Here is a 25,641-nt window from a genome sequence, read left to right as displayed (position 1 = left end):
AGTCTGCTTCACTAGAAAAGGGAAAATGCTAACAGTCATTCTTACCATCATCTACTTTTTTCTGTACTTTTTCTCAATTTAAAAAAAAAGTCAAAGTAAGCAAACAAACTCCTATTATGATCAAAATAATCTATTTGTTAAAAAGTTTTTGTTTTGTTTAAAAAATGCAATAAAAAAATTGTGAAAGATCCTCAGATTGGTTTAGTTTCTGCAGAACTTCAAGAATTTAAACAGATTTTTAACAGATTATGAACATAAATCTAACTTTAGGTTACAAGTAACTCCTACTTTAAAAAAAAATATTGAAGACTTTAATAAAATACGATTAAAAAAAAGCATGTATAAGAAAGTATCTTTAAGTCAGATTGTAAAATATATTTTCTTTATGTCAGGATATTTCTAAATGAAGAAACGTTGTTTGAAGACAAGTTGATTAAATTCTCCAGAACTCTAAAATGCTTTAGTCTTTCCCAAAATAGAAAAATGGTGGAAAAATGTTTCCAGTCAGGAACCAAACCGACCAGAATACAAATGAGCTTCTAACCGATCCAAAAAAAAAACAGGAAAAGCAGAAGAAAAAGCTCAACAACCTGCAAAGATAAGGAGGAATTTAGCTCCAATCAGCTGACAGGTGGCACCAGCCTGAGGATGAAACATAAACTGGGAAGAAAATGCAGCAAAGAAACTACTTTATTATTTTAAGAAAACTGACAAAATTGGACACAAATTATGAAACCAAAAGGCAGGAAATCACGCAGAATTTCTAGAAATTAAGATCAAAACAATGAACAAATAAATGAATTCATAAAAAATGATTTTAATCTTTCTCAGATGAAAAAATGAAGAATTCCCTGAAACACTTTGCTTATCAGTTGATTACAGGTGAATAGATGTAAACAAATCAGTCTGATCTGGACAAGAAGATCGGACCGAGACCACGATTCCTGGGACATCCTCCATTGATAACAGTGACTTGTCCATTTGGAATTCAAAGATCCTCCAGGCTTTCCGAGGTTAATCCTGTGGATTCTGACCTCCGTCCTGCTGTTATTAGGATGTGATGGAAACACAAGGAGATGTTTAACAGGCATTCTGACCAACCTCATCCAATCCAATCGCCAAAATAAACACACATTTCTAACAGTTTCAGTATTCGACTTGACATTTGTAAGGCTCACTTTTTCAAACCAAGCTGTGGATGTTCCATCAACAGTCTGGTTGTGTTTCTCCGCGTCTCCTATTATTCAAGAAGATTCAGCAGAAAGCTGTCTCTCCAGGCTGGTCATCAGATAAAAGCAGTCTGCCTGCCTGACGGATAGTCATGCTCTGCCATGAGAATAATGAGTCTAATTTACTCTGGAGATGACCGATAACTCCAAACGACCTTTGTGGAGGAGGGGAAATGCCACCGTTTCACAGGCACTTCTGTCGCGCCGTGTTTGCTTTAGAGCAGCCTGCAAGAAGACAGTAAGAAAAAAGAAAAACAAGTCTGCACCAACAAACAGCCAGTCGGTTGGTTGAAGAACTGACATCCCAACGGATACTTTTATTCTCGATCAAGGTGGATGTGATGAAACTTGTTGCTTGGTACAGTCACAGGCTCAGCAGATGAAATTAGCAGATAAATGAGCATTCCTTAGAGCTACAGTGACACTAAGGAGAATAAAAGAGAGTTCCATACCCTCTTTTTAGATATTTGCCACGCTTTTAAGGAGAAAAAGTCAAGATTTTTTATTTTTATTTTCTCTGTATCTGACATTGATCTGAGCATGCTCAGTCTGGTGCATTTGGAAGAATCGGCTAGCAGCTTTTTAGATCGAGACAGTTGTTCAGGAATGCCTCAGGTCTCTCATGCTTTATGCAAACAGCTAGGTGTTTTTTTGATCTGTCAGCACAGCAACAATCCGTTAAGCAAAGATAAATAGTAAAAAACAAAGACGTCCAGATGAGCATGCAGGTAATAATCAAGTGCCCCCCTGCTAGAAGCAGACAGGAGAATGAAACAGGCAGGCAGGATGAGGGATTTCCCACTAGCCACTTCAAAGCAGGCTTGTTTTCCATTTCCCATGGAAAGTGTGAAGGGACCAAAATGCAGGAGACAAAAATGAATAAACCTTAATGTGACTGCAGAAACATAAGAACTAAACGAAAACATGTCAATGTGAAAATTGTGCTCCTCTGTTTACTTTCAGCATTGTCCCCCTTTTGATTTCAGTCATTTTTTCTTGGTTTTTGTTAATCCTGTCTGAACCACAACAGGTTCCTGTTGTTATTTATCCACAGCTGTCTTCATTTCAGTTGATGATCCTCAGTGAATTTAAAGGTCTCGATTTCAGGTCACTTTCTTTTTAAACCTTTATTTTCTGACATGTTTTTCAGTCCTTTTTGTTACTGCTGTCATATCTGGTCTCCTCCTGACAGATTCTTTCAAATGAACACCAACAGACCAAAACGGACCCCAATATTTTAATTAAGAGAAACTGAGAGTGCTGTGGTGGTTTGTACATTCATCAAATCATTAGGCAAATTGTATTGAAGTGTCAAAAACACGGAAATTCATTGTTCTTCAATGAAACTCGTGGATGATATTGGGTCTGTGGGCTCTTTGGATCACGGACATCAATCTCAGGCACCTGTGATAATTATTTTGCAGGTGAGTTCAATTAAAGCAAAACTACTAAATAAGGACGTTCCACATTTTTAAGCAATATAGGAAAGCAAAAGGATCTCTGCTGCGGAAAAAGCCTTGGACAAGATTTGAAAACCATGGATAGTTCACGAAAACTTAGGATTGATCGTCATACTACTAGGAGATTTGGAGCACACGCGGGTTGGTGCAGATAAAGGCAGAATAAGGAAGGTTTCTGCCAGACAGATTCATCAGGTTAAGAGAGCAGCTGCTAAAATACCACTAGAAAGTAGCAAGTACATATTTGAAGCTGCTGGTGTCTCTGGAATCCCACCAACATCTAGGTGTGGGATCCTCCAGAGGCTTGCAGTTCTGCGTAAACCTTCCATTGAGGCTATACCCACATCCTGCAAAGATAATCAAGCAGAAACTCTCCAAGAACGTACAAAAAGTTCAATGGATGCAAGAATTGTGAAGCTGCTACAAAATAAGGGTCAAATGTAACTTGACCTGTGAATATGTTTTTGATTGGAGTGTATGACCTCCTAATGCAGCAAATACAACAAATGATCTTTTTCAGTTCTCTATCAAATGTTTTGGAACTCTGTTGTGACTTTGAAGGTTTTTATTCTCCAAAAATACTGTTATCTTTAAAAACTCTAACTCTAATGGTTAGACACTTAAAATCGTGCTGCCATTTGCACTGGGTATTTAGAAAAATCATAGAAAATATCATTTACATAGTAAAAATGGGAACAGACTATTAAAAAAAGCTGTTTAAGGCTTTTTACAGAGAAGACTCCACTGGGAGTCCCAGTCACCGTTGATGGGCTTTTCTTTAACGCTCTTCCTCCTTCTGTCTGACAGTGATGGAGCCAAGGGAAGATGCCGGATCAGCCGTCGGATCCACTTCTTGTCCCACGAAATGAAGGAGGAAACTTCACTGACTCCCAGAAGCAGAGAAGTCCATCGGACGTTGCACCAGAAGTCCTGACTTCAGCCGTTCTTCAGAACAGAAACATCGAAAGCCTCCTCTTCCTCCCGCCTTTGGCTGTCACAGGAAAAAGGATTCCTCCAACAATCACTGCCTTGCAGCAACTGAACAAATTATTGTAACTGAAGACTGTTAAGCTCAATGACTGTTATCCTTCTACTGCCCTCCTCCCTTTAAAGCCTATTTTTATAAGTAATATTTATCTGAATATATCTTGTGGATAAAATTGTGGATTCCTAAGATTCTGTCAAAGATTTTTGGATTGACAACCCACCCCTTTCCGAGGCTTTCTGGGATTAATCAGTTCCCTGCAGCTATGGATCTTGTAGGATTTTCTCTCAGGCTGCAAATGTTCCTCAGCACTTGTGTGGGATTGGAGTTTTTAGGCACACCAGGTCAGTGGGCCCGCTACCTCCGCTGGGACGCCAGCACCCGCGGTGACCTCAGCTTCCAGTTTAAGACGGAGGCCTCGGAGGCGCTGCTGCTCTACTTTGACGATGGGGGCTACTGTGACTTTCTGCAGCTTGCGGTGGTGGAAGGCCGGCTGCAGCTGCGCTTCAGCATCGACTGCGCAGAAACCAGCGTCGTGTCCAGTAAAAGGGTGGACGATAGCAGCTGGCACGCCGCCACGCTCAGCAGGTATAACCTGCGCACGGTACTGGTGCTGGATGGCCAGGCCAAGGCGGATGAGGTGCAGCCTCAGCGGCAGTTCATGAAAATAGTCAGCGACTTGTTCCTGGGTGGAGTACCTCAGGATATCCGTAGCGGTGCCCTCACACTGCCCACGGTGCGAACCATGCAGCCCTTCAGGGGGACGATTACAGACCTCAAGTACGGCACCTCACAGCCCCTGTTCCTGGGGAGTCTGAGGGTGCCCCTGGAGTCAGAGGGGTGGTGCACGGTGAATCCGTGTGAGAACGGTGGCACGTGCATGGTGGTGGACGGACAGCCGGTGTGTGACTGCTCCAAAACGGAATACAAGGGCCGCTTCTGCAGAGAAGGTAACTTCCTCCTTCAAAACTTTTGTTGAAACTTTAAATCGTCAGCTGGTCGGTGATCTCAAACCAACGTTGAAGAATTCAAGTTTAAAATTAACTTTTTGGTTTTCTGCAATGAGCTCTGAGAGGTCAACTCAGTGGCCTTGTAGTGTCAGCCCTGAGACTGGGTAGGTCATGGGTTCAAATCCATGATACCAGAGACTCTAAAATAATGGGATACATGCTTGACAGTATTAGGAAGTTGTATTGGGAGGTCAAACCATCGAACACATTTCACTCCCAGGTGTGTAATCACAAAACTTCAACAACATTGATAGAAGACCATCTTTTGTTGCTTCAGAAGAAACCAAACACGATATCAGAGCTTAAACGTGTGTTCACGAAGGCGACACCGATCCATGTCACAATCTTTATTGAGGTTTGAGATGGCGGCATGTCTGACCTCTGTTTACCACCGTCAAGTTAGAGTAACATCACTTGAAATTACTTTAAGTAGAGACGAGGTCATCATCAAACTAAAATAACGACTCATGAACCAAATAACATGTCAAAACATCAAATTCATGATTTTAAAAGTCATAAGAAGAAGGTTGAAAAATAAATCATGATAATTTCAGATGTAAATAGCATTTTTTTTTTAAAGTTTCAGGTGCAAATAAAAATGATCAAGTTTGTCTTTTTGGAATGACCAGACTTGTCAGAATGAGAGAGATTCATAGTTGTTTAAATAGCCTAAGAGTCAATGTTTTAAACACGTTTAAACGGCTGGTTCAGTATTCTAAATATTGTTCTTTTGTTTTGAAGATGACGCCAAGGATATTTTGCTTTTTAACCCTTTAACGCAAGAGATGATGCAAGAAAACATAAAAGCTCTTTGACATACTACAACTCTTCAACTGTTTATGATTCTGATGCGCAGAAAAGAGGATCTGCACAGTGGCTTTGCAGCAAAATTTACAAACAAACATTAAAAGTTAAAATTAAAATAAATAAAAATTAAACATTACTAAGGTAAAGTGTTGGATATTATCATGAGGTTACTTTTCTCCACTTCAGAATCTGTTGGAATGGTGTTTATTGCGCCGCAAACAGTTGAAGAGTTACGGTAGTTGCAAGAATGTAAACACTGGATGTAAAGCTCCGGTGCTAAAGTTTAAGTAAATAATATTGACCATATATGAGAACTGGACCGAGCGAGTGTGATGTCACCTATAGAAAATGCTTTACTTCCGGTTCCAACCAAATTAAGTCAATTCAGTTGACAAGTTTTTGTGATACAGATGCCACAATGTTGGAACCAGACGACGTCAGTAAGCAGTGATTGGTTCAACTCGGTCTGAGTGAATGTCTCCACAGAAACCACTCTTGCCAATCAGGAGTGAGCTTGATGGAAGTCCACACTTCAAGGTGGGCTACACAAAATCAAGCATTTCAAACGCGAGACCATCGACCTTTCGTGACACATCTGATTTGGACAGTTTATAACTTCTTGGAGCCAATGGGTACCTGTTTGGAACGCCAAGAGGGGAGGGGGGTACTCAGTCCAGTTCTCATATACAGTCCATGGTAAATAATGGAATCAAACAACTTTTTTCACTCCATGACAGATTTTGATCATGATGAGGAGGCGGATCATGTTTATCGTTGTAGCGTCAAAGCCTAAGAAATCTCTAGGTTGGATGCTGCTGATAAAACATGTTAAATACACAAATCTGCACACAATAACAAAAATGGTACAAAAGTAACAAAAAGGTAATTTTGATAGAAGTAGTCCATTAGGGCTGCTTAAGAGTACTGTTTTTTTATTTTACACCTAGGAAAAGTTAAAAAAGTATGTTCCAGTATTTTTCGGAGTACAACTTAAATAAAAAGCTACTTGAGTACATGTAACTTGTAATTTAGGAACTGGACTATCACAGAGTTCTAAGATCAATATCAGTTTTCTGATTTATTAAACTTTACGTTCTGATTCACACACTTTGCTCCAAAGCTAAAAAGTGCAACACACACCACTTCAGCTACATTTGTGCAAAGAAAACCGTCTAAAGGGGATGTGCTGTTTTTGAGATTTGAAAGCCAAACTCCTGCATGAAGTCTGTGAAAAAACATTATTTCAGGTTCTGCTTTGAAGACCAACAATAATGTGCTTTGAAATGGAGAAACCCTCATGTGTTCCAGCCTCAGTGGATTTGGTTTCACGTTCTGAGAGCAGATTTATGGGGAATTCATCCATCACGTTACCTTACAGAAGCCTAGAAGGTCAGCTGAACATTTCTCCGTTCCTTTCCGAATCCTTTCAGGTTTTTATCTAAGCTAATGATTGTTTCTGTGAGGTATCGCTCCATCTGTGCATGTAGATGCCTGTGGGCCTGAGCTGGAAAATCAGAAGGCTAATCTTTGCACAGTTAGCCGCTGAGGCGCCAATTAATGGCGTTTGTCCTGTAGGCCGTGATAAGGGTGTTTCTGTAGAAAAACGGCCCCCCCTTGAGCCTTTTTCCTACTTCTAATCAAAAAATGTCAGCTGCTTTACAACACAACAAGAATTTGTCTGTTTCACAGGGTTGGCAGCTACCAAACCAAACTGGATTTGTGTTAAAACAAGACCCTCCAAGTCCATCAAGTGGACTTTGCCGAGCTGAAACTTTGTCATTTGATAAACCCTGCAGCTCAGGACATTTAGAAGAAACATAGACTTTCAGTTGCACAGAAAGTAACTCTTACCTTTCTCTTAATTATTCAAAATCAATACTGATTCTTCTTCCAGCTTCCAGCTGCTGAGGAGACACAACAATCTGACCCCCAGATAAGGGAATCAATACCTCCATGATGAGAAAGTTTCTGTTTCATTAATTGGGATCAGAGTTAATTTGCTTGAATATGTTTGTTTCACAGTTTCTCCTGACCCTCACCTTTTAACCGCTCTCAAATATCGCATTTACATACTATATAAGCCAAAGCCAAATCCCCGGCACTCGGACAAAAGGCGGTCAAATCTGGAATTTAAAGATTAGGATTCGTCGTTTTTATCTACTGCTGGTGGAGGGAGGAGTCTGGGCCTTTTCCCGTCCCTTTGGCTTGGCGCCGCCTGGGCGGCAGCTTCACTGCTGATGGAGTCTGAGTGACATGATGAGCTCTGAGGGTGGAGATGTTTGTGTTTGTGTTGTGCTGATGAGCACACAGGGGAAAAAAACAGCTGTAAATATGATAACAAAGTTGAAAAATATATGTATTTTTGTTGGTGTCAGATCAAACCTGAATGTGGCACAAGAAGTAAATTTGATCACAGGGGTCAATAAAGTTATTCAAATTGAAATCTCTATTCACTTTAAATAATAAAAAAAATCTGCTTATAGGGTAAAATTAGGGTCTTACCAAGAATTCCACTTTTAAGAAAAAAAAATCTTGTCACAGTTTGTTATTGATAGATTATTTTTCTTGCAAGACACTAAATAAGACATTTTTTACTTTTTCCTCAAATTCAGTTTTTGCTTTGTACTTAAAAAAAATCCTAAAAACTGTAGATGTTCCAGTCTCTTTACGTTGCTTAAAAGAAAAAACAGCAAAAATGGGTTAGAATCTGCACAATTAACAAGCTGTAGGTGTAAATGTGTGCAGACTTGACTTGATCAATGAGACAGTAGTGGGATGGTGGTTAATGGCATTAATCTGGGGCTGAATGGTTGCTGGTATGACCCACCCCCATGAAAATGGTGTTTTTAATATGTCTTGTGTCATTTTCCTGATGATGGAGGACATATATAAAGAAAGTTGAGCTTAAAAAAGCATTTTTAGCAAAATAGGTATCTTCTTTAATTCAGAAAATACATGAGGAGTTGGTCATTTTAAGTAAAGAAATGAAAAAGAAAAAGTTTTTTTTTGAATGTTTTTCTAAAGTAAAGTAATTGTCTGTTTCCTTTGGGTGTCCAGTTTGATGTTAACTGATGTTCTTAAACATCTCGGTTGCTCCTCAAACTGCTCACTCCCAAGGAACTACGGTGTGATGCGTGAACCCACAAGGCCTTGGCGAGCGGCGCCAACCCGTGCTCAGGGATGTACTGCTTTTCTAGTCCTGGATTTACAGCCTCCATGTTGGGACCCGTTCACGCAGCTGATTTATGTGGCTTTCCCGGCATCGCCTGGCTGCCTCCTGCGAGGCTGTGATAGGTGAAGGGAAGCAAAAGAGCCTAAGCAGCCCTGAGAGAATTTAGATTAGTTATTGTTAAGGGATAAATAACAGCTTTAATGAGACTGGCTGAGCCGCCTGCTCCTGAAATACACCAGGGAGAGAAAAAGGAAGTGAATCAAAGTCAATGAAACATGATTTAAACAAACATTTCAAATGAGTTTACAGGACCTTGGCATTAAAGTAACTCAAGACCAAAAATAAAGTAGAAAAGACAGAGAATGTGGTCTTTATGACAGGAACTTGGAGCTGCCGGCAGACTGGATCAAAGGCCAGATTAACCAAAACAGACAAAAGGGCTTGAGGCCGTTTTCTGGGAAAGATGCTCAAAGAAGCAGCTTGTTTCCATCACAATCCATGGTCAACAATTTTCATATAAATGTTTCAGTTCAAAATCGATCGTAGCTCATTAGATTTCTTTTTTTAATACATCTGTAGGTCTTTTAATTGATTTTTTGGGGTGTCTTTTAGAGCAATGATTTGTTAGGTTTTTCTTTAAAGTTTTCCTGTTTTTCACTCCCTTTCTGTCCAAACAGGCTGATTTTTTTTTAACAGGCATGAAGGCAAAAAGATAAAAATAAAAAAAAATTCCCAAAGGAAAGCAAACACAACAAATCTGCAGAAACATCCACAAACAAAAACCCATGGAGATGTTTCCTCTTTACAAATTGCGCTCCATAATGTCCACTAACTATTGGTACATTTGTTTTAAAATCTGCACATCTGAGAATGATTTAACAGTGCCTTCAGTTATTAATGGAAACAATTTTATATCTTTTCTTTTGCTTTTTAGAATTTTATTTATACACTCTGTCTGTCTGTCTGCACTGAACAAAAATGTAAACGTAACACTTTTGTTATTGCTCCCATTTTTTATGGTATGAACTCAAAGATGTGAAACATTTTCCACGTACACAAAATAACCAGTTCTCTGAAATATTGTTCACAAATCTGTCTAAATCTGTGATAGTGAGCACTTCTCCTTTGCCAAGACAATCCATCCCACCTCGCAGGTGTGCCATACCAAGATGCTGATTAGACAGCAGGATTATTGCACAGGTGTGCCTTAGACTGGCCACAAGAAAAGGCCGCTCTGAAATCTTCATTTGTATCACACAGCACAATGCCACAGATGTCGCAAGTTTGGAGGGAGCGTGCAATTGGCATGCTGATAGCAGGAATGTCCACCAGAGCTGTTGCTAGGGAATTGAGTGTCCATTTCTCCACCTTAAGCCGTCTCCAAAGGCGTTTCAGAGAATTTGGCAGCACATCCAACCGGCCTCACAACCGCAGACCACGTGTAACCACACCAGCCCAAGACATCCACATCCAGCATGTCCACCTCCAAGATCTTCTGAGACCAGCCACTCGGACAGCTGCTGAAACAATCGGTTCGCATAACCACAGAATTTCTGCACAAACTGTCAGAAACCATCTCAGGGAAGCTCATCTGCATGCTCGTCGTCCTCATCGAGGTCTCGACCTCACTCCAGTTCATCGTAGTAACTGACTTGAGTGGGCAAATGCTCACATGCGATGGCGTCTGGCACGTTGGAGAGGTGTTCTCTGTGTGGCGTTGTGTGGGTGAAAGAACGCAGGTGCATTTCATTGATGGCATTTTGAATGCACAGAGATACCGTGACGAGATCCCATTGTTGTGCCGTACATCCAACAACATCCCCTCATGTTGCAGCATGATAATCCACGGCCCCATGTTGCAAGGATCTGTACACAATTCTTGGAAGCTGAAAACATCCCAGTTCTTGCATGGCCAGCATACTCACCGGACATATCACCCATTGAGCATGTTTGGGATGCTGTGGGTCGGCGTATACGACAGCGTGTTCCAGTTCCTGCCAATATCAAGCAACTTCGCACAGCCATTGAAGAAGAGTGGACCAACATTCCACAGGTCACAATAGACAACCTGATCAACTCTATGCAAAGGAGATGTGTCGCACTTCATGAGGCAAATGGTGGTCACACCAGATACTGACTGGTTGTCTGAGTCCCCTGACCCCCTCAATAAAACAAAACTGAAGATTTCAGAGTGGCCTTTTCTTGTGGCCAGTCTAAGGCACACCTGTGCAATAATCCTGCTTTCTAATCAACATCTTGATATGGCACACCTGCTAGGTGGGATGGATTGTCTTGGCAAAGGAGAAGTGCTCACTATCACAATTTTAGACAAATTTGTGAACAATATTTCAGAGAACTGGTTATTTTGTGTATGTGGAAAAAGTTTCACATCTTTGAGTTCATGCCATAAAAAATGGGAGCAATAACAAAAGTGTTGCGTTTATATTTTTAGTCAGTGTATCTATAGCATTTTTTTAAACACAATCCCTTCATTTCATGGGCTCATAAGTAATTGGACAATTGACTTCCATGGCATTGCATGGGCAGGTGTGGGCAATTCCCTTGTTATGTCTTTATGAGTGACAAAAGGCCTGGAGTTGATTAGAGGACTCGTGGTTGCATTGTGAAGATTTTGTTGTGAACAGACAACATGTGGTCAAAGGAGCTCTCCATGCAGGCGAAAGGAGCCATCATTAAGCTGAGAAAACAGAAAAAAACATGTGAGAAATTGCTACAGTATTAGGAGTGGCAAAATCAACAATGAGAAAGAAAGAAAGCACTGGTGAACTCTGCAACGCAAAAAGACCTGGATGTCCACGGAAGACAACAGTGGTGGATGATCATAGAATCATTTCCATGGTGAAGAGGAACCCGTTCACAACAGCCAACCAAGTGAACAACACTCTCCAGGAGGTAGGCGTATCAATATCCAAGTCTACCATAAAAAGAAGACTGCATGAAAGTAGATCCAGAGGGTACACTGCAAGATGCAAGCCACTCATAAGCCTCAAGAATAGGAAGGCTAGATTGGACTTTGCTAAAAAGCATCTAAAAAGGCCAGCACAGTTCTAGAAAAACATTCTTTGGACAGATAAAACCAAAATCAACCTCTACCAGAATGATGGTAAGAGAAAAGTATGGAGAAGGCGTGGAGAAGCTCCTGATCCAAAGCACACTACATCATCAGTAAAACACGGTGGAGGCAGTGTGATGGTCTGGGCGTGCATGGCTGCTAGTGGCACTGGGACACTAGTGTTTATTGATGACATGACACAGGACAGAAGCAGTCCAGTGAATTCTGAGGTGTTCAGAGACATGCTGTCTGCACAGATCCAGAGACATACTGTCTGCACAGATCCAGAGACATACTGTCTGCGCAGATCCAGAGACATACTGTCTGCGCAGATCCAGGTGAATGCAGCCAAACTGATTGGGCGGCGTTTCATAATACAGATGGACAACGACCCAAAACATACAGCCAAAGCAACTCAGGAGGTTATTAAAGCAAAGAAGTGGAATATTCTTGAACGGCTAACTCAGTCACCTGATCTTAACACAATTGAGCAGCATTTCACTTGTTGAAGACTAAACTTCAGACAGAAAGGCCCACAAACAAACAGCAACTGAAAGCCGCTGCAGTAAAGGCCTGGCAGAGCATTCAGAAGGAGAAAACCCAGCATCTGGTGATGTCCATGAGTTCAAGACTTCAGGCTGTCATTGCCAACAAAGGGTTTTCAACCAAATATTAGTAATGACCATTTGGTTTACAGTTATTTCATTTGTCCAATTACTTACGAGCCCATGAAATGAAGGGAGTGTGTTTAAAAATGCTTTAGTTTTTGACATTTTTATGCAATCTTTTTGTTCAACCCATGGAATAAAAGCTGAAAGTCTGCACTTCAATGGCATCTGAGTTGTTTTATTTAGAATTCAGTGGTAATGTACAGAAACTAAATTAGAAAAAATGTGTCTCTGTCCAAATATACAGTATATGGTCCTGACTGTATATATATATATTCTGAATCTATGTTGAGATATATTTCCTTTAATTTGTCATTTTGGTTTTTTAAATTGGTTAAAAAATGAATTTCCTAAACCAACCCAAATCTGAAACAGAGAATTTTTTTAATTGTTAGAATAAAATCCGTTCTAGCATGAGTTCAAATGTTAAAACATCTTGCATCATGCAGCTTTTTATTTAAGTGCAGTTTCTAGGAAATCTAATCAGCAATCAAATCGTTTATTCATTAGGTTATTCAGTAAATTACAAACTACTGTGGTAAAATAATTTATGGAAAATTAAACTAAATCCCAATAAATGTGTCTTTTAAAACTTATTTGTAGAAAAGTAAATTGAAATGCTCCAAATATTTTCTAGACTAAACAAATAGAGGTTTTCCAAAAAAAAAATTCTTCTCATTTGCACTTAAACTTTTGAAGTTCCGTTTGTCTGACAACAAATCATGACACCTAAGACTTTTCCTGGGATCTTATTTTGAAAGAGTTTCAAAAGCAAAGACAAACTCTGGTTATGAGAAATGTTTTTGAGACGCCTCTCATCATTTTACAAACGTTTAAGCCAATCGTCGCTCTATCGGACACTGAAAGCTCAATTTTGGGCTTGTTGTTGGTCCGATTTAGTTGAGACTGTGGCATTGTGGGATATTACCAGATTTGGGGATTCATAATAATCACTGGTCAAATTTCTATATAGCCAGTTAGATGTTTCTTTGGGCGAGTCTTCTGGTCTCATCTTGTTAGGACATACAGTAAATTCACAGAATTGTGTCCTTTTCTAAAAAATGTGTCTGGACAAACAAATTTATAACCCGAGCGGCCTGCTTTTGCCCAAAAACCTCGAGGTGCATCTGGTAAAAAAGGAGCTTTCGGTTTGATAAATCACACATCTTTTTCTGCAAGCAATATCTGGATACAGATGCACAGCTGTGTGAATAAAAAATCTAAAGTTTCAGGCCGCTTTAAGCTGGAGAATGTCTATGGAGTTTTCAGGAATGTTGTTTGCCCAGAAAGAAACATTTCTGTGCAGCAGTAAACACAAAGAACAGAGAGCACCCAGCAAAATGGGGAGTTTTATAATAAAAAAAATAATGTTTGAAATAACTATTTTCGAGTGAGAATAGATTCGTTTTTTGAGAGACTCTAACATTAAATCTCAGACAAGTGAAAAAAGTTTTTTCTGAATTTTGAAGAACACTCAAATACTGAATCTTGAGATGATATAAAGACCATTGTTTCAAGAAAAAAAAAAGTATTATTTTCTTTTTGTTGTGAGAAAAACTAATCTTAAGAATTTTTTTGTTAAAATAAGAATTTTTGGTATGACCATTTTTTTTAAAAATATCTCATTGGCATTTTTTTTTTTTGCCTAAAGAAAATCTGCCGTTGGAGTAAGAATTTTTTATCTTATCGCGCTCAAGGGCTTGTTTTTGCAGTGAAGACCACGATCTTCTGATGATAAAGACCTTATAACAATGTGTTTGCCTAATTCTCGGTGGATGTGATAGATGGTTAAAATGTGTGACCCAGTGCAGCTTGGGTCAAGTCAGCTGTTGTTTTGTTGGTTCAATAAAAACAAAGAAAAAATCCATTCAATTCAAATTTTATCTTAGTTTATTTGTAATCCTCAAAAAAGTAGGGATGTGTTTTATGTACAACATTTAAGTAACTAGCATTTGGATCTGATAGGTGAATTCATGCCACTTCCATACACACACTAACAGCTACTGTTGAATTCTACAGGAGATAAATGAGCACGGAGCTGGCACGCATTACAAAGTTCATTAAATCGCAGTGATAATTTGCCTCCCTAACCATAAATGTTTGAATGAGATTTTTCTGCTTGGGTGAGCATGGAAGTGAGTCTTTTGTTGTGAATTAAAGAACAAATAAAGTTTTTGTTTTATTTTTTTTAACCAACACCTGTTCAGATTAGTGCGTCGGGTCCTTTGACCCTCAGTTTGGTTCATCGGTGCCCCCTATGAAGAACTGGGGCTGTCATCTTCATCACCTGGGCTGGTCAGGGTGACCCAAATGCATCTGATGAACAGAACTCAATGTGCCTCTTTTCACTGATTTTCTTTTCTCTTGCTGGCAAATAGCGGAATTCCCTAAAGGCTGCTATTTTACAGAACTGAAAATTACATCTGGCAGCATTGTGATTTGTATATATGTAACATTTCTTGTTCATTAAGAGTTTGGTCATTTTGCCCCTTTTATTGTAAAAAAGCTCCTTTTTTAAGGTGGACACACATGTTTCGCAGACTTTAGGGCCCAACGGGAGCAGATGGTACCAGCGGGCCTCCATGGCTGCTCCTCCAGCTGCCCCCATGTTCAAACCAACATGAAACACGGCTGCCGCAGAAATCTGTCGCTCCCTGTGATGACTGGAAGGAAAACAGCCCGTTGTGTCGACTCGTTTGTGTGTTAACTTTACATACTTTCAGGTACTTGGTTAAGGACCGAGAACACAAATCAGTTAAGGCAGCAGTGGCGAAGGAAAGCAGATTTTGAAACGGCTCATAAATCACTGTGCTTTCTCACTTTATCCAGCACATCGTGAATCATCCCTTTGAGTAATCCACTTGGAGCTCTAATCCCCTGCTATCCTCCTCTCACCTTCTGGGTATTGAATTAAAGGAGACTCATTCCCTTGGATTATATGTCCACTGATGAATAAATAAGTTTGCCCAAGTGCCGGAGAGTCGATCTGTTTGAAACTAATCAAGAGAGATTTCTGGGTTGAGCCGGAGGACAGAGATCTTTCAGAGGCCTCTCATGCTGTCATTGTTTCCAGTTAAACGTCTGCGGGATTCCACTGGAAATTGTACACAGAGTGTACGACTCCGTTGTTGACGCTTACCTTTATTAAATATTTATGGCCTCCCTATCTACATCTCACTGCCGCGGCAAGGAACGTGGAGGACAGAGGAGGAGGAAATTGTCAGAGGAAGTAGGTCAAGATAGAGAAGAAAGTGACAGAGCAGCAGGAAGGGCGTCTCATTCGGGATGAGCTAGTGGTGCACCCATGTCTGGTGAAAGAAAACAGACTTTTTTATGTTTTACGTCCTAAAATGAGTTGAACTTGAATTTTATATTATGAAATGATGTCCTTCAAGGGAGCCAGTTTAGCTCGTGCTGGTTTGCGGCGCCTTCCGTCCGTGAAACCAGGGTTCGACTCCGGGCTGCTCCCTGTTCCCTTCTCTACCTCTGTGCCGGTCCCAAGCCCGGATTGAGAAGGTTGCGTCAGGAAGGGCATCCGGCGTAAAACATTGCCAAATTTACCATGCGACTTGTTCACTGTGGCGACCCCTGATGGGAGAAGCCAAAAGTGGAAGGATCAAATGATGTCCTTCAAAATGATTTGGCCTTTGACCATCTTATTATTTTACATCCTGTTGCTGGGTTTTGTAAAGGTTTAAGATGGAAAAATGTTGGAATTTTCATGAAAAAACATAATCTTTTCGGAAATAATGAAGGAAGAGCGGGAGTCCCAGTGGTGGAGGAAGTGAGAACAGGATGCGGTCCAAGACGGTGAGTGTAGCACTCCTCGTTTCTGTGGTGATGCGTAGCCCATGTTTGGAGCGAACCGATGGTGCTTGTCTTGAAGGATGATGGTAGTGACTGCGTGGCGTGAAGTCGTGGCGTGGCTGGAGGTGGAGAGCTCTGGCGTAACCGGACAGAGAGTTGATGCGTGGACCCAGGTTGGCACAAGTGGTAATAGATCCTGTAAACAAGGAGTTAGTCGTGAGTACATGAGAGAGAGAGCGAAGATCTAGATATAACTTCAGGTTACTAGTGAGACCAAGTACTGCACCATAGAGGGCAAACGAACTGGCGATGAATACTGGAGGGGGCACATCTTAAATAGCAGTCAGAGCAGGAGTGCTGATGAGGTGACTGCCGACAGCTGAGTCCAATTAGAAAAGGTGGAACCCAAGGAGTAGATTCTACCTGGAGAGGAAGAGCAGAGAAGGGAGGGGGGGATCGAGCACTAGATTTCCCAGAGCTCCTTGACACCAGTCCAGTTTGTAATCCAGGTGAACTCCAAGATACTCCAAGGAGAGGACAATCTCAATGCTGTTGCCATCAGCTTTTAGTGGGAATTGTAGTTCTTGAGCCATTAACTTCTTTTTTTTTTTTTTACCAGTAAATACATTTTCTACATGTACAATTTTCTCCAATCTCAACCCTGTTATGGTAGCAGTCTACCAAATGTTCAGCGCCTTACAGGAAGGAGGAAAGTCTATTTCTGACAGATGTTCATGCTTTAAAAAAGAGATAAAAACCATTTTTTAGGCTCTTGGAAAGTTTTTCCCAATTTCAAACTGAGAAATGATTGATGCCACGCCCAAATATGGCAATACCTTTTTTATCTGAAACCACGAATCATCAAAATCTAGTTTTAGGTCCGTAATGTGTTTGGTGAAAAAAAAAAAGATAAATTTACAGGAAATTTAAGATGCTATTGAAGGCTCAAAGAAAACACAATGAAGCAGAATTTGTCATTGTCAGGGAAAATGTAAGCCATACGTCATTGTCCCAGTACCGCGGACAGGTTCCTTTATTTAGAACAGAGGTGTATTGGAATGCGGGATTTCAGCCAGATTGTTTCCAGCATAAAGATTTCAGAGCATCAAAGACTGATGTGCATTTTATATGACATACTTTCATGCGTATTCATGCTTCGTTTGTTAGAATGGATTCTATTATTTACTCTGTCAATGCGTCTTTGAGGCTCAAAAGCAGCCAATCCCTTATACTTTGTGTGCAAACTCTCTGTTGTAATCTGCTCTAATCTCCCTCTGTCTAGAGATTCTCTTCTGCTGGTATTTGAGTGTTCTTCAAATCTCAGCAAATCAAGCGGCTCATAAAAACAGCAGAAGCATAATCCCGCCACATCCTCTCTGTCCTCGTCTTCTGGTCGACCAGCTTGTTCCGTGTTGGAGCCCAGCTGACAGCTTAAACAGGATTAATTTCTAATGCATATCAGATTGCCCTCCATCTGCTTGTTCACATTAAAACACTAACATGCCTGATTAGTCCATGCTCAGAACATTTAATGCATCTCAGGTCAATTACCTTTAACTTCATTTTCCAGTTACTTCATGTCTGAGTAGCCTGACCAAGGACACACTCTTCAGTAATCAAAGGACGGCGTTGGTGTCGTGGAGCAACAATCTTTAGCTTGACAACTGTCTGGCTGTGCTTCCCACATAAGGCAACACATTTTGCAAAACATAATCTTCTATAGATTGTGGTTCAATCACCTTGGCAATGGGTATGTAAGCAACCACTGTCAATAAAATTGTGTGTAATTGTGCGCGTTTCGGGCTTCTGCGTCCAAAATGTTCACACGTCGCAAGTTTTTAAGTCTGTTTTCGGGCTCTATATATAACCAATCAGGGACTTGGATTTGGCAATGACGTATGAATAGTACCCTCTTTAATTCACGGAAGTGCCAAGACGTTTGAAAATTAATCATGGAAGAGAAATTAAAAAATTATGGTTTGTACCCGACCAGAATTATGCAACAAGTCTTTGGTATATCGGAATGGAGCTGTGAAAGAAGACTCTTGGAGCAAGATTCACCGGATTTGTACCGCTTTGACATTTCACACCCAGATTCTCTCAACCGTGGCTACATACACACTGTTATCAGGTAGAGACGTCCAGTGTGCACACCGTGAGCTAAAAGTGCGTTCTAGAACCTGCATTTTACATGTTCCTGAACACGCATCACATGCCCGGTGGGTAGCATTAGGGCTTATCCAGGAGAGGATTTCTACACGTGCTCAAAACTTCAGTTTGGTTTGCAGAAGTCTGTGTTTTGTAATTAGAGAAAGACAGAAAAAAACTGTTAGTGAAATTTTACAACTGCATTGATTGCAATAAAATGCAATATTTCACACAGAAACATTGAGCATTTGGGTGTAATTAAAACTGACATAAATGTATGAGGTAAACTGGGTTGAATGCAAGGAATTTCAAAAGGTCCACGTGCACCAAAATGCCTTTAAAGCTTTAAAAGGTATAAACATTTAAAGCTTTAAAACGTTTGACTCTTTAACACAGGAATTTTTTACCATTTCATCAAATGCTGCACAAACAATGCCGATTAAAGCCATTTTATAACAAAGATAACAGACTTATTCCCTTTGTTAAAATGTACTAAACAGCTTAAAGTTTTCGTGTTTTTGCTATTAAAGGTTTGAGAAAAGGCAGAAAAGTGTGATGTTTCTCCGCCTTGCTTTTTCCTTAGTTCTTTTGAGTTCTGTTTTGGAAGCAAATACATTATTTAAAAAAAAAGGACATCTCATAGAATAATCTGTTATTATTTAACAGCTCCTGCTCATTTCAGATTTTCCCATGAGTTTTTAAACTCTCCACGTTCTGTTAGCATTCATTCATCCATTCAATGGCTTTGCCATGGTGGTTGGTTCTCAGAGGTTTTCTTTATTTTGTATTTTTTTCAGTTTTGGATCTCTGAGCAGTTTATGACACAAGCGCAAAGATTATAGAAAATATACTGTGAAAATAAAAAAAATATCAGAAAATAAACGAAAATTCATCTAAGCAATGGCCAGACTGGGGCCATTCCAACAAACATGAGTCCAAAAGTTCAGTGGTGTCAGTCCACAGGTAAAACCCCCCAATTTGGGTTGATTTTTAACTCAACTTAAATGTTTAAAAAGGGACTAGCATTTTTCCGGGTTATCTTAACACAGAAAAAAGAGACACACAGGAAAATAAATAAAGAAATTGGGTTAAAATGAAACCAGTATAACCCCCAAAATAGTATTGCTCCAAAAAGTAACAAAGAAATGTTCCCCAAGATGAAAAACCCAAGTGTTTTAAGAGTGGAGTACAACTTCCGACAACTAAATATATTTAGACGTGGTTGGCAAAATGTCTAAAAAAAGGGCTAAAAACTCCTTTAGTTTGACAGTTAATATGTGCTTCTGAAGCAGATGGTTTCATCATGTGCCTCCTTCAGGTCAACATCTAAAACCATCCGTTTGGTCCAAAGAGCACAAATCCATGCTCTACACAGGAACACCCTGTCGTTCTTCATAAGTTTCAATGATCCATAGAGTTGTCTTTTCTGGTTATTTCATGATTTACCAGCATTTCCACTCAGAAGAAAACATTAAAATGGAATTTAAAGCTAAATATTTCTCTTTGGCTCCAAAGCCAAAGCTGCTCCTTTGGCTCAAATCTGTGTTGTGAACTACATGCAAATGACTGCGCATGCAGCCGGACATTTGCATGAAGTGTTTGCTTAATTGCATGCCAGTCAACATGCAAGTGTTTAGTGTGGTTCTAATGCCCCCTTTCTCTGCTTGTGTTCTTTTTTTCTTCCAGAGGTCAGCAACAATATGCCAGGTGAGTGTGAAAAATACCGCTGCATCTTTTTTCACCTTTTGCAAAAACACACAAAAAACGTTATGGATTATGTCATAAATCCAGTTCAGAAAAGCTAAACTGGAGTATTCTGACAAAATGAATGTTAAGGATAAAAAAACCCAGATTATTTCATTAGGAAAGACTATTAGCTGTTGGGAGATAATATTTTGAATCTGATGACAGCAGTGCGATAAAGTTCTGACCTAACAACAGTCCATGTTTGATTTAGAGCTCAAGCTGCTTTTTCAGAACTATTGAGATAAGAATGCTCCAGAAAGAGCTGGTTAGTCGTTCTGACGTTTGTTTTGTGGTTTTGTTGCACATATTAAAACCTCATAGTCAGAATGGAGGCAACAGTTGCTCCAAAACCTGATCACGGTATTACCACTGAAGTTCAGCATCAGTAGTGTGATGTTTGGGGCGTGTTCGCCCTCGTGATGTATAGCGTTAGCACATAGGGCTAATGAATGTTGTGTGTCACATGTCTAAGTTTCATTAAGACTTGTCAATATAACAAGTAGGCCCTACACACAGAAAGATTCTTCGATTGTTGAACTTGAAAATATTTGGAGATTCGGACATTGTCGCCGATTTCATAACTGTTTCGCTGATGCCTAATTAAATATTAACACAAATAATTGAGATGAAATGATTGATTGTTGTCGAAGTGTTTGCAAATTTTAAAGACTTCTATAAATGCCTCTAGAAATAATGGTAAAAAGTAGTCATAGTAGTTTAAAAGGAAATCTTTACTAAATTCATAATGAAATGAAGAACTAATTTGTCTTTTTGCCTTTTCTGTTCATTTGAATCTTTGGAACTTTAAATAACTTTAAAGGAATTAATGTGATATGGATTCATCTTTACTCAAAATCCTTGTTTAAAGATTGGTAAAGACTGAAGGCCGTGTCACACAGCCACTGTGTATTTTGCGTATATTTCATAGAGAAAAATTAGTCATAACTGCAAAATTTTCAGACGTATCACAAATGAACCATGTTAAAAACCATGGAAGAAGTACCAATGTAACCACCTGCAGGACATGAACATCAGAGTAGAACATGTCTTCTTATGGTGTTTATCTGCAATTCATTACTGATTCGTGCATCGGTTATGTCTGAAAGTTATACATCGGTGGTAAATGCGTGAAAAGTTCGTCAGACATATTTAGAGCGGTTGTGGAAAGCTAAAATATTTGCGTACACATCTTGCAAAAACCCCTGTGTAAGATTTACGTAATAATTCCGTATGAACTATAAAATAGGCGTAAACTGCGTAATTCGCAAATGACCAAAATTGTTGAACAGCTCAAAAACGAATTCACGTCGGCTGAAACCCTCAACCGACATTTGTGCACATCAACGAATGACAAACGCAAGAAGCAGCTAGGAAATTACATAAATCACAAAAATCTGAAATTTCATTTATGGAAATGCACAACTGTCGTGGCTGTGAGACATGACCACATGGAGATCTTTATGTAAACAACTGATGAAAATGGACTTTTCAGGGACATGATTGTGTTTATAGTTTTGGTTATTAACCAGATGTTCTCCAACTGTTTCTTTTTTTTGCACATTTTTCAACGCTTTCTGGAGCATTCTGCCATCGCACAATTCAAAATGAGCTTAAAACCTGTGAAATACCAAAGAGCTGTTCTCACTCCTTCTGTAGATGTAGATGCAGTTCTGTGGTGTGAAACATGGATCCACAACCTTTAAAGTCAATGTTGTTCAGCTTTTTCGTAAAGAGCCAATCCACAACCAAGAAGCAAATTGAAGTCAAATTTTATGTCCTCTTTGAAAAGCATATAAGATTTAAAGAGATGTACTGTAGCATCCAACCTGATAGACGAAGTCAAAATGGATGGATGGCTTTAACTCTGCTTCTAGTGTTAGAAACCTCTAAGTTATGTTAAATATTAAGTCCAAACTTTAAACCAACAACCCTCACGTCTTAATTCTTATTCAACAAAAATCAAAATATGGATTCCCAGGAATAGTTTTTGTGTTTCAATTGTCATTAATAATCATAAATACCCCAGAAAAGGTTCTAACGGAAGGAACCAATGACATGTGAGTCCACTCAGTGATTGGCTCAAAATGCTTCATAAATCAGTAGAAAACAATAGTTTTGAATCTAAAAGAAGCCCTCGAGTGACCCTCAATAAATAAATGAGTCAGAGTTGTCAAACAGCAGATACACGATCTGGTAAAACAGACACAGTGAAGGCAGAGGAGCAAAGCTGTACATGTAAAACTTTTCAAAAGTGTTTTAACATTGATGACTGTGTTCACAACTTGTGTTTACTTCCAAAGAAAACACTGCCGTTTCCACAGATAAGCGTCAGGTCAGCGCAAGCTCTGTGACCTCACAGTAGAGGTCAGGGGACCTTACAGCCAGGTCATGTGACGTGTGTGGAACCTCCTGGTTAGGAAGAAGCCTTCCTGCTCACACGCAGGAAGCTTTATGATGTGTGTGTTTGTGTGTGTTTGGATGCCATGCTTCCTGTCTGGCAGAAGCATGTTTCATCACAATACCTCAGCGTATTGACACTAAGTGTTCTCTCTCCTCCTTTCCCGCCTCTTCCCTTCTCAAGGCCTTGCACATCTGATGGCAGAACCAGGTACGCCCCGCTTTACCTCTACTTTTCCTCACCTCTGTTTGGGATTCGTGCACAGCCTGTTCTTGATGTGTGTGCTGTGTATGGAAGTGCATGCTCCATTACACACTGACGATGATTAAAATGTTACCTGTGTGTTTTCATGTCAGCTCAACCACTTCTTTTTTATTTATTTTTTGCTTTATTTATAAATCTTCAATCCTGTAAGATATTTCTTTTTTGGACATAGGCTGGTTCTATGCGACAACAATTATCCCGAATTTTAGGTTCATGAATTTGGTCAAGCTAATTTTTCAGGATGACTCTTGTAAGAAGGAAGTTATCTATGGAAGCGATTCTGTAGCATAGTTAAAATAAAAGTCAAAACCAGAAATGCTTTTTCATTTTCAAAATGAAGCTGCATTTTTTGGACTCAGAATTAAAATTAAAAAGAAATCCTTCAAAATGCTTTTTCATTTTCTTCTTCAACACTGCTTATTCTGTCACTTAATTAAAATGATAATGGTATTTGACATTTCATTTTCAAAAGGTTCTCTGGTAAATGTGTAGCAAAATTCATTTACAAATGTCTAATTTGACAATTAAAATGGATTAACAAAGATGTTTTTTTTTTCCATTCATTTTCTATTCCGTTTTTTCCCTTTCGGGGTCACGGGGCTGCCGGAGCCTATCCCGGCCACTTATGGGCAAAGGCAGGGGGACACCCTGGGCAGGTCGCCAGTCTGACACAGGGTGGAATGTCCACAATCACACACCCATTCACTCTCACACTCACACCTATGGACAATTTAGAGTTGCCAATTAACCTATGAAGCATTTTTTTGGACAGTGGGAGGAAGCCGGAGATCCCAGAGAAAACCCACGCATGCACGCACGGGGAGAACATGCGAACTCCACAAAGAAAGGTCCCCCAATGATGTTCTGTTTAGGTCCCCCATCCGAGACGTGAACCAGGGGCCTTCTTGCTGTGAGGCAAGAGTGCTAACCACTGCGCCACCGTGCAGCAAGAAATGCTTATTAATTTTCAAAATGTAACTGCATCAAATGACTCAAAATTAAAATGAAAAATCAAAACTTCAAAATGCTTTTTCATTTTCTACTTAAAAATCGCTTATTCTGTGTCATAATTAAAATGAAAATGCAAAGAGGGGATTGCATTTTCATTTTCACATCCACCATGCGAATAATGTTACATAATTTAATTTGAATTAGCATTTCCAGAGGGGAGGCGGGGCGATGACGTCAGTGCTATCTCCGAGTGTCCGGCTGCTAAGAAACAAAGACATGCTAGGAGCAGTGCAGCCAGGCTTGTAGCTTTGTGTTAGCGGCAGAGAAGAGGGCTTTGTGACGGTTGTGAACTCCTGATGATTGTACATAGCTTCTCAGGACTACGTAGCAGCATTTCCACCTTCGGACGCAACGTCGAAACTTTCCCCGGGATTAGCTTTGTCTGCGGACCAGCAGCCGCCTTCGCATAGCGGAGCGCAAAGCACCGCGATCCAAAGCTACAGATCGCCAAAGGCGGAAGTGCTGCTACGCAGATCTGAGAAACTCTAAATCATCTTATGAATTTTTTGTTTCCAGTGGTTTCCAGAACAAAATAAAGGCTGATGTTATTCCCACACATTAACATCCAAGATGCTCATTGCCCGCACGGAGTTTTAAGTACCTCCACAGCCAATGTTTTTAGCATATATTAGCCTAATGCTAACCCGTCTTTTGGGTCCTTGCAGCGAAGAAAAAAGCTCTGACCGCACGGATTTAAAAACATATGAGCGACCAGGTCCTTAATAATAATCATAAGAGCAATAAAGCACATTTAGAAGATAGTCTCCTGCAGCTTCGGGCTGATTTTGCTGTTCGATGACAGCTGGAGGCACATCAACAGCAGATTTGAGCATCTATAGAGCATCTTGGATGTAAATATGTGGGAATTACATCATCCTTTATTTTGTTCTGGACACAATAATTAGAAATTAAACATTTCTAAATGAATTTTGCTACACCTTTACCAGAGAACCTTTTAAAAATGAAATGTCAAATACCATTTTCATTATCATTTTAATTAAATGACAGAATAAGCAGAAGAAGAAAATGAAAAAGCATTTAGAAGGATTTCTTTTTCATTTTAATTCTGAGTCCAAAAATGCAGCTTCATTTTGAAAATGAAAAAGCATTTCTGGTATTGACTTTTATTTTTAATTATGCTACAGAATCGATCAACAGTTTTCCTGCTAAAAAAAGTTGCATAAAGTTTGCTGCTTCTCGTTTAGCATCTGTAAATGTGTGTTTAAGCGACAGCAGTGGTTCCCCACCTGAGCTGGCCATAGAGAAAAAAAAAAAACACGATCAGCATTTTTTCCATTTTAATTATAATCGGATTCTAAAGGAAGTTTTATTGTTAAAAACTACTGGATTCTCTCCACCAAATCCAACTCACTCTTGACACATGTCAACTTGCTCGTTCACGTGCCATCTACTCCGCCTCTGAATTGAAACTCCCAAATTAACAAAAAACAGAAATCTTTGGAAAGTTTATTTTGGCAGAAAAGAGACACAGAGGAAACAGAAGAAGACCCTTTGATTTCAAAATAAAAGAAATCTGCATTTAACCGACAAAACCCAGGAGTCTTTACTCCAAATAGGGATTTATTTTGATAGTTGTTCCCACGGACTATAATAATAATGCATCCTATTCAGCAACCAGCTGTTTAATGTTACAAGGATGCTGATAATGAATGGTGGATTCCCATTTATTATTATATTTTGAAAATACCAGTTTTAATGATCTATATATATCTATTTTTTTGTATTTCTCCATGGCACCTACAAAGTTGGACGAGGCTAAAGCTGGTGTCCACTTTGACAGTTATGGGTTAAGGAAAAGAATCTATTTCAAATTTGTTCATTTTCTTCGTGAAATCTAGTGAA

At 39.6% G+C, this 25,641-nt stretch overlaps 1 protein-coding gene across 13 annotated transcripts in view; it reads left to right on the top strand.

Annotated features, from left to right (window-relative positions):
* The window catches only part of nrxn3a (neurexin 3a), a 166,985-nt gene that overhangs the window by 5,423 nt on the left and 135,921 nt on the right, over positions 1-25,641 (top strand). For all 13 annotated transcript variants that reach the window (XR_002292952.3, XR_002292950.3, XR_002292951.3 and 10 more), the window contains exons 2-4: positions 3,497-4,624; positions 20,046-20,066; positions 22,687-22,713. Coding sequence is in view for 9 of the 13 variants with exons in the window: in XM_078941124.1 (XP_078797250.1) it covers positions 3,940-4,624; positions 20,046-20,066; positions 22,687-22,713 (733 nt within the window). In the remaining 4 variants the exon portion in view is untranslated. The remainder of the gene's footprint in view (positions 1-3,496; positions 4,625-20,045; positions 20,067-22,686; positions 22,714-25,641) is intronic.

Source organism: Oryzias latipes, chromosome 22, assembly GCF_053564925.1.
Source record: "Oryzias latipes strain Hd-rR chromosome 22, Olatipes_Hd-rR_3.1".
Lineage (NCBI taxonomy): Eukaryota > Metazoa > Chordata > Actinopteri > Beloniformes > Adrianichthyidae > Oryzias > Oryzias latipes.
This window is presented reverse-complemented; position numbering and strand designations above follow the sequence as displayed.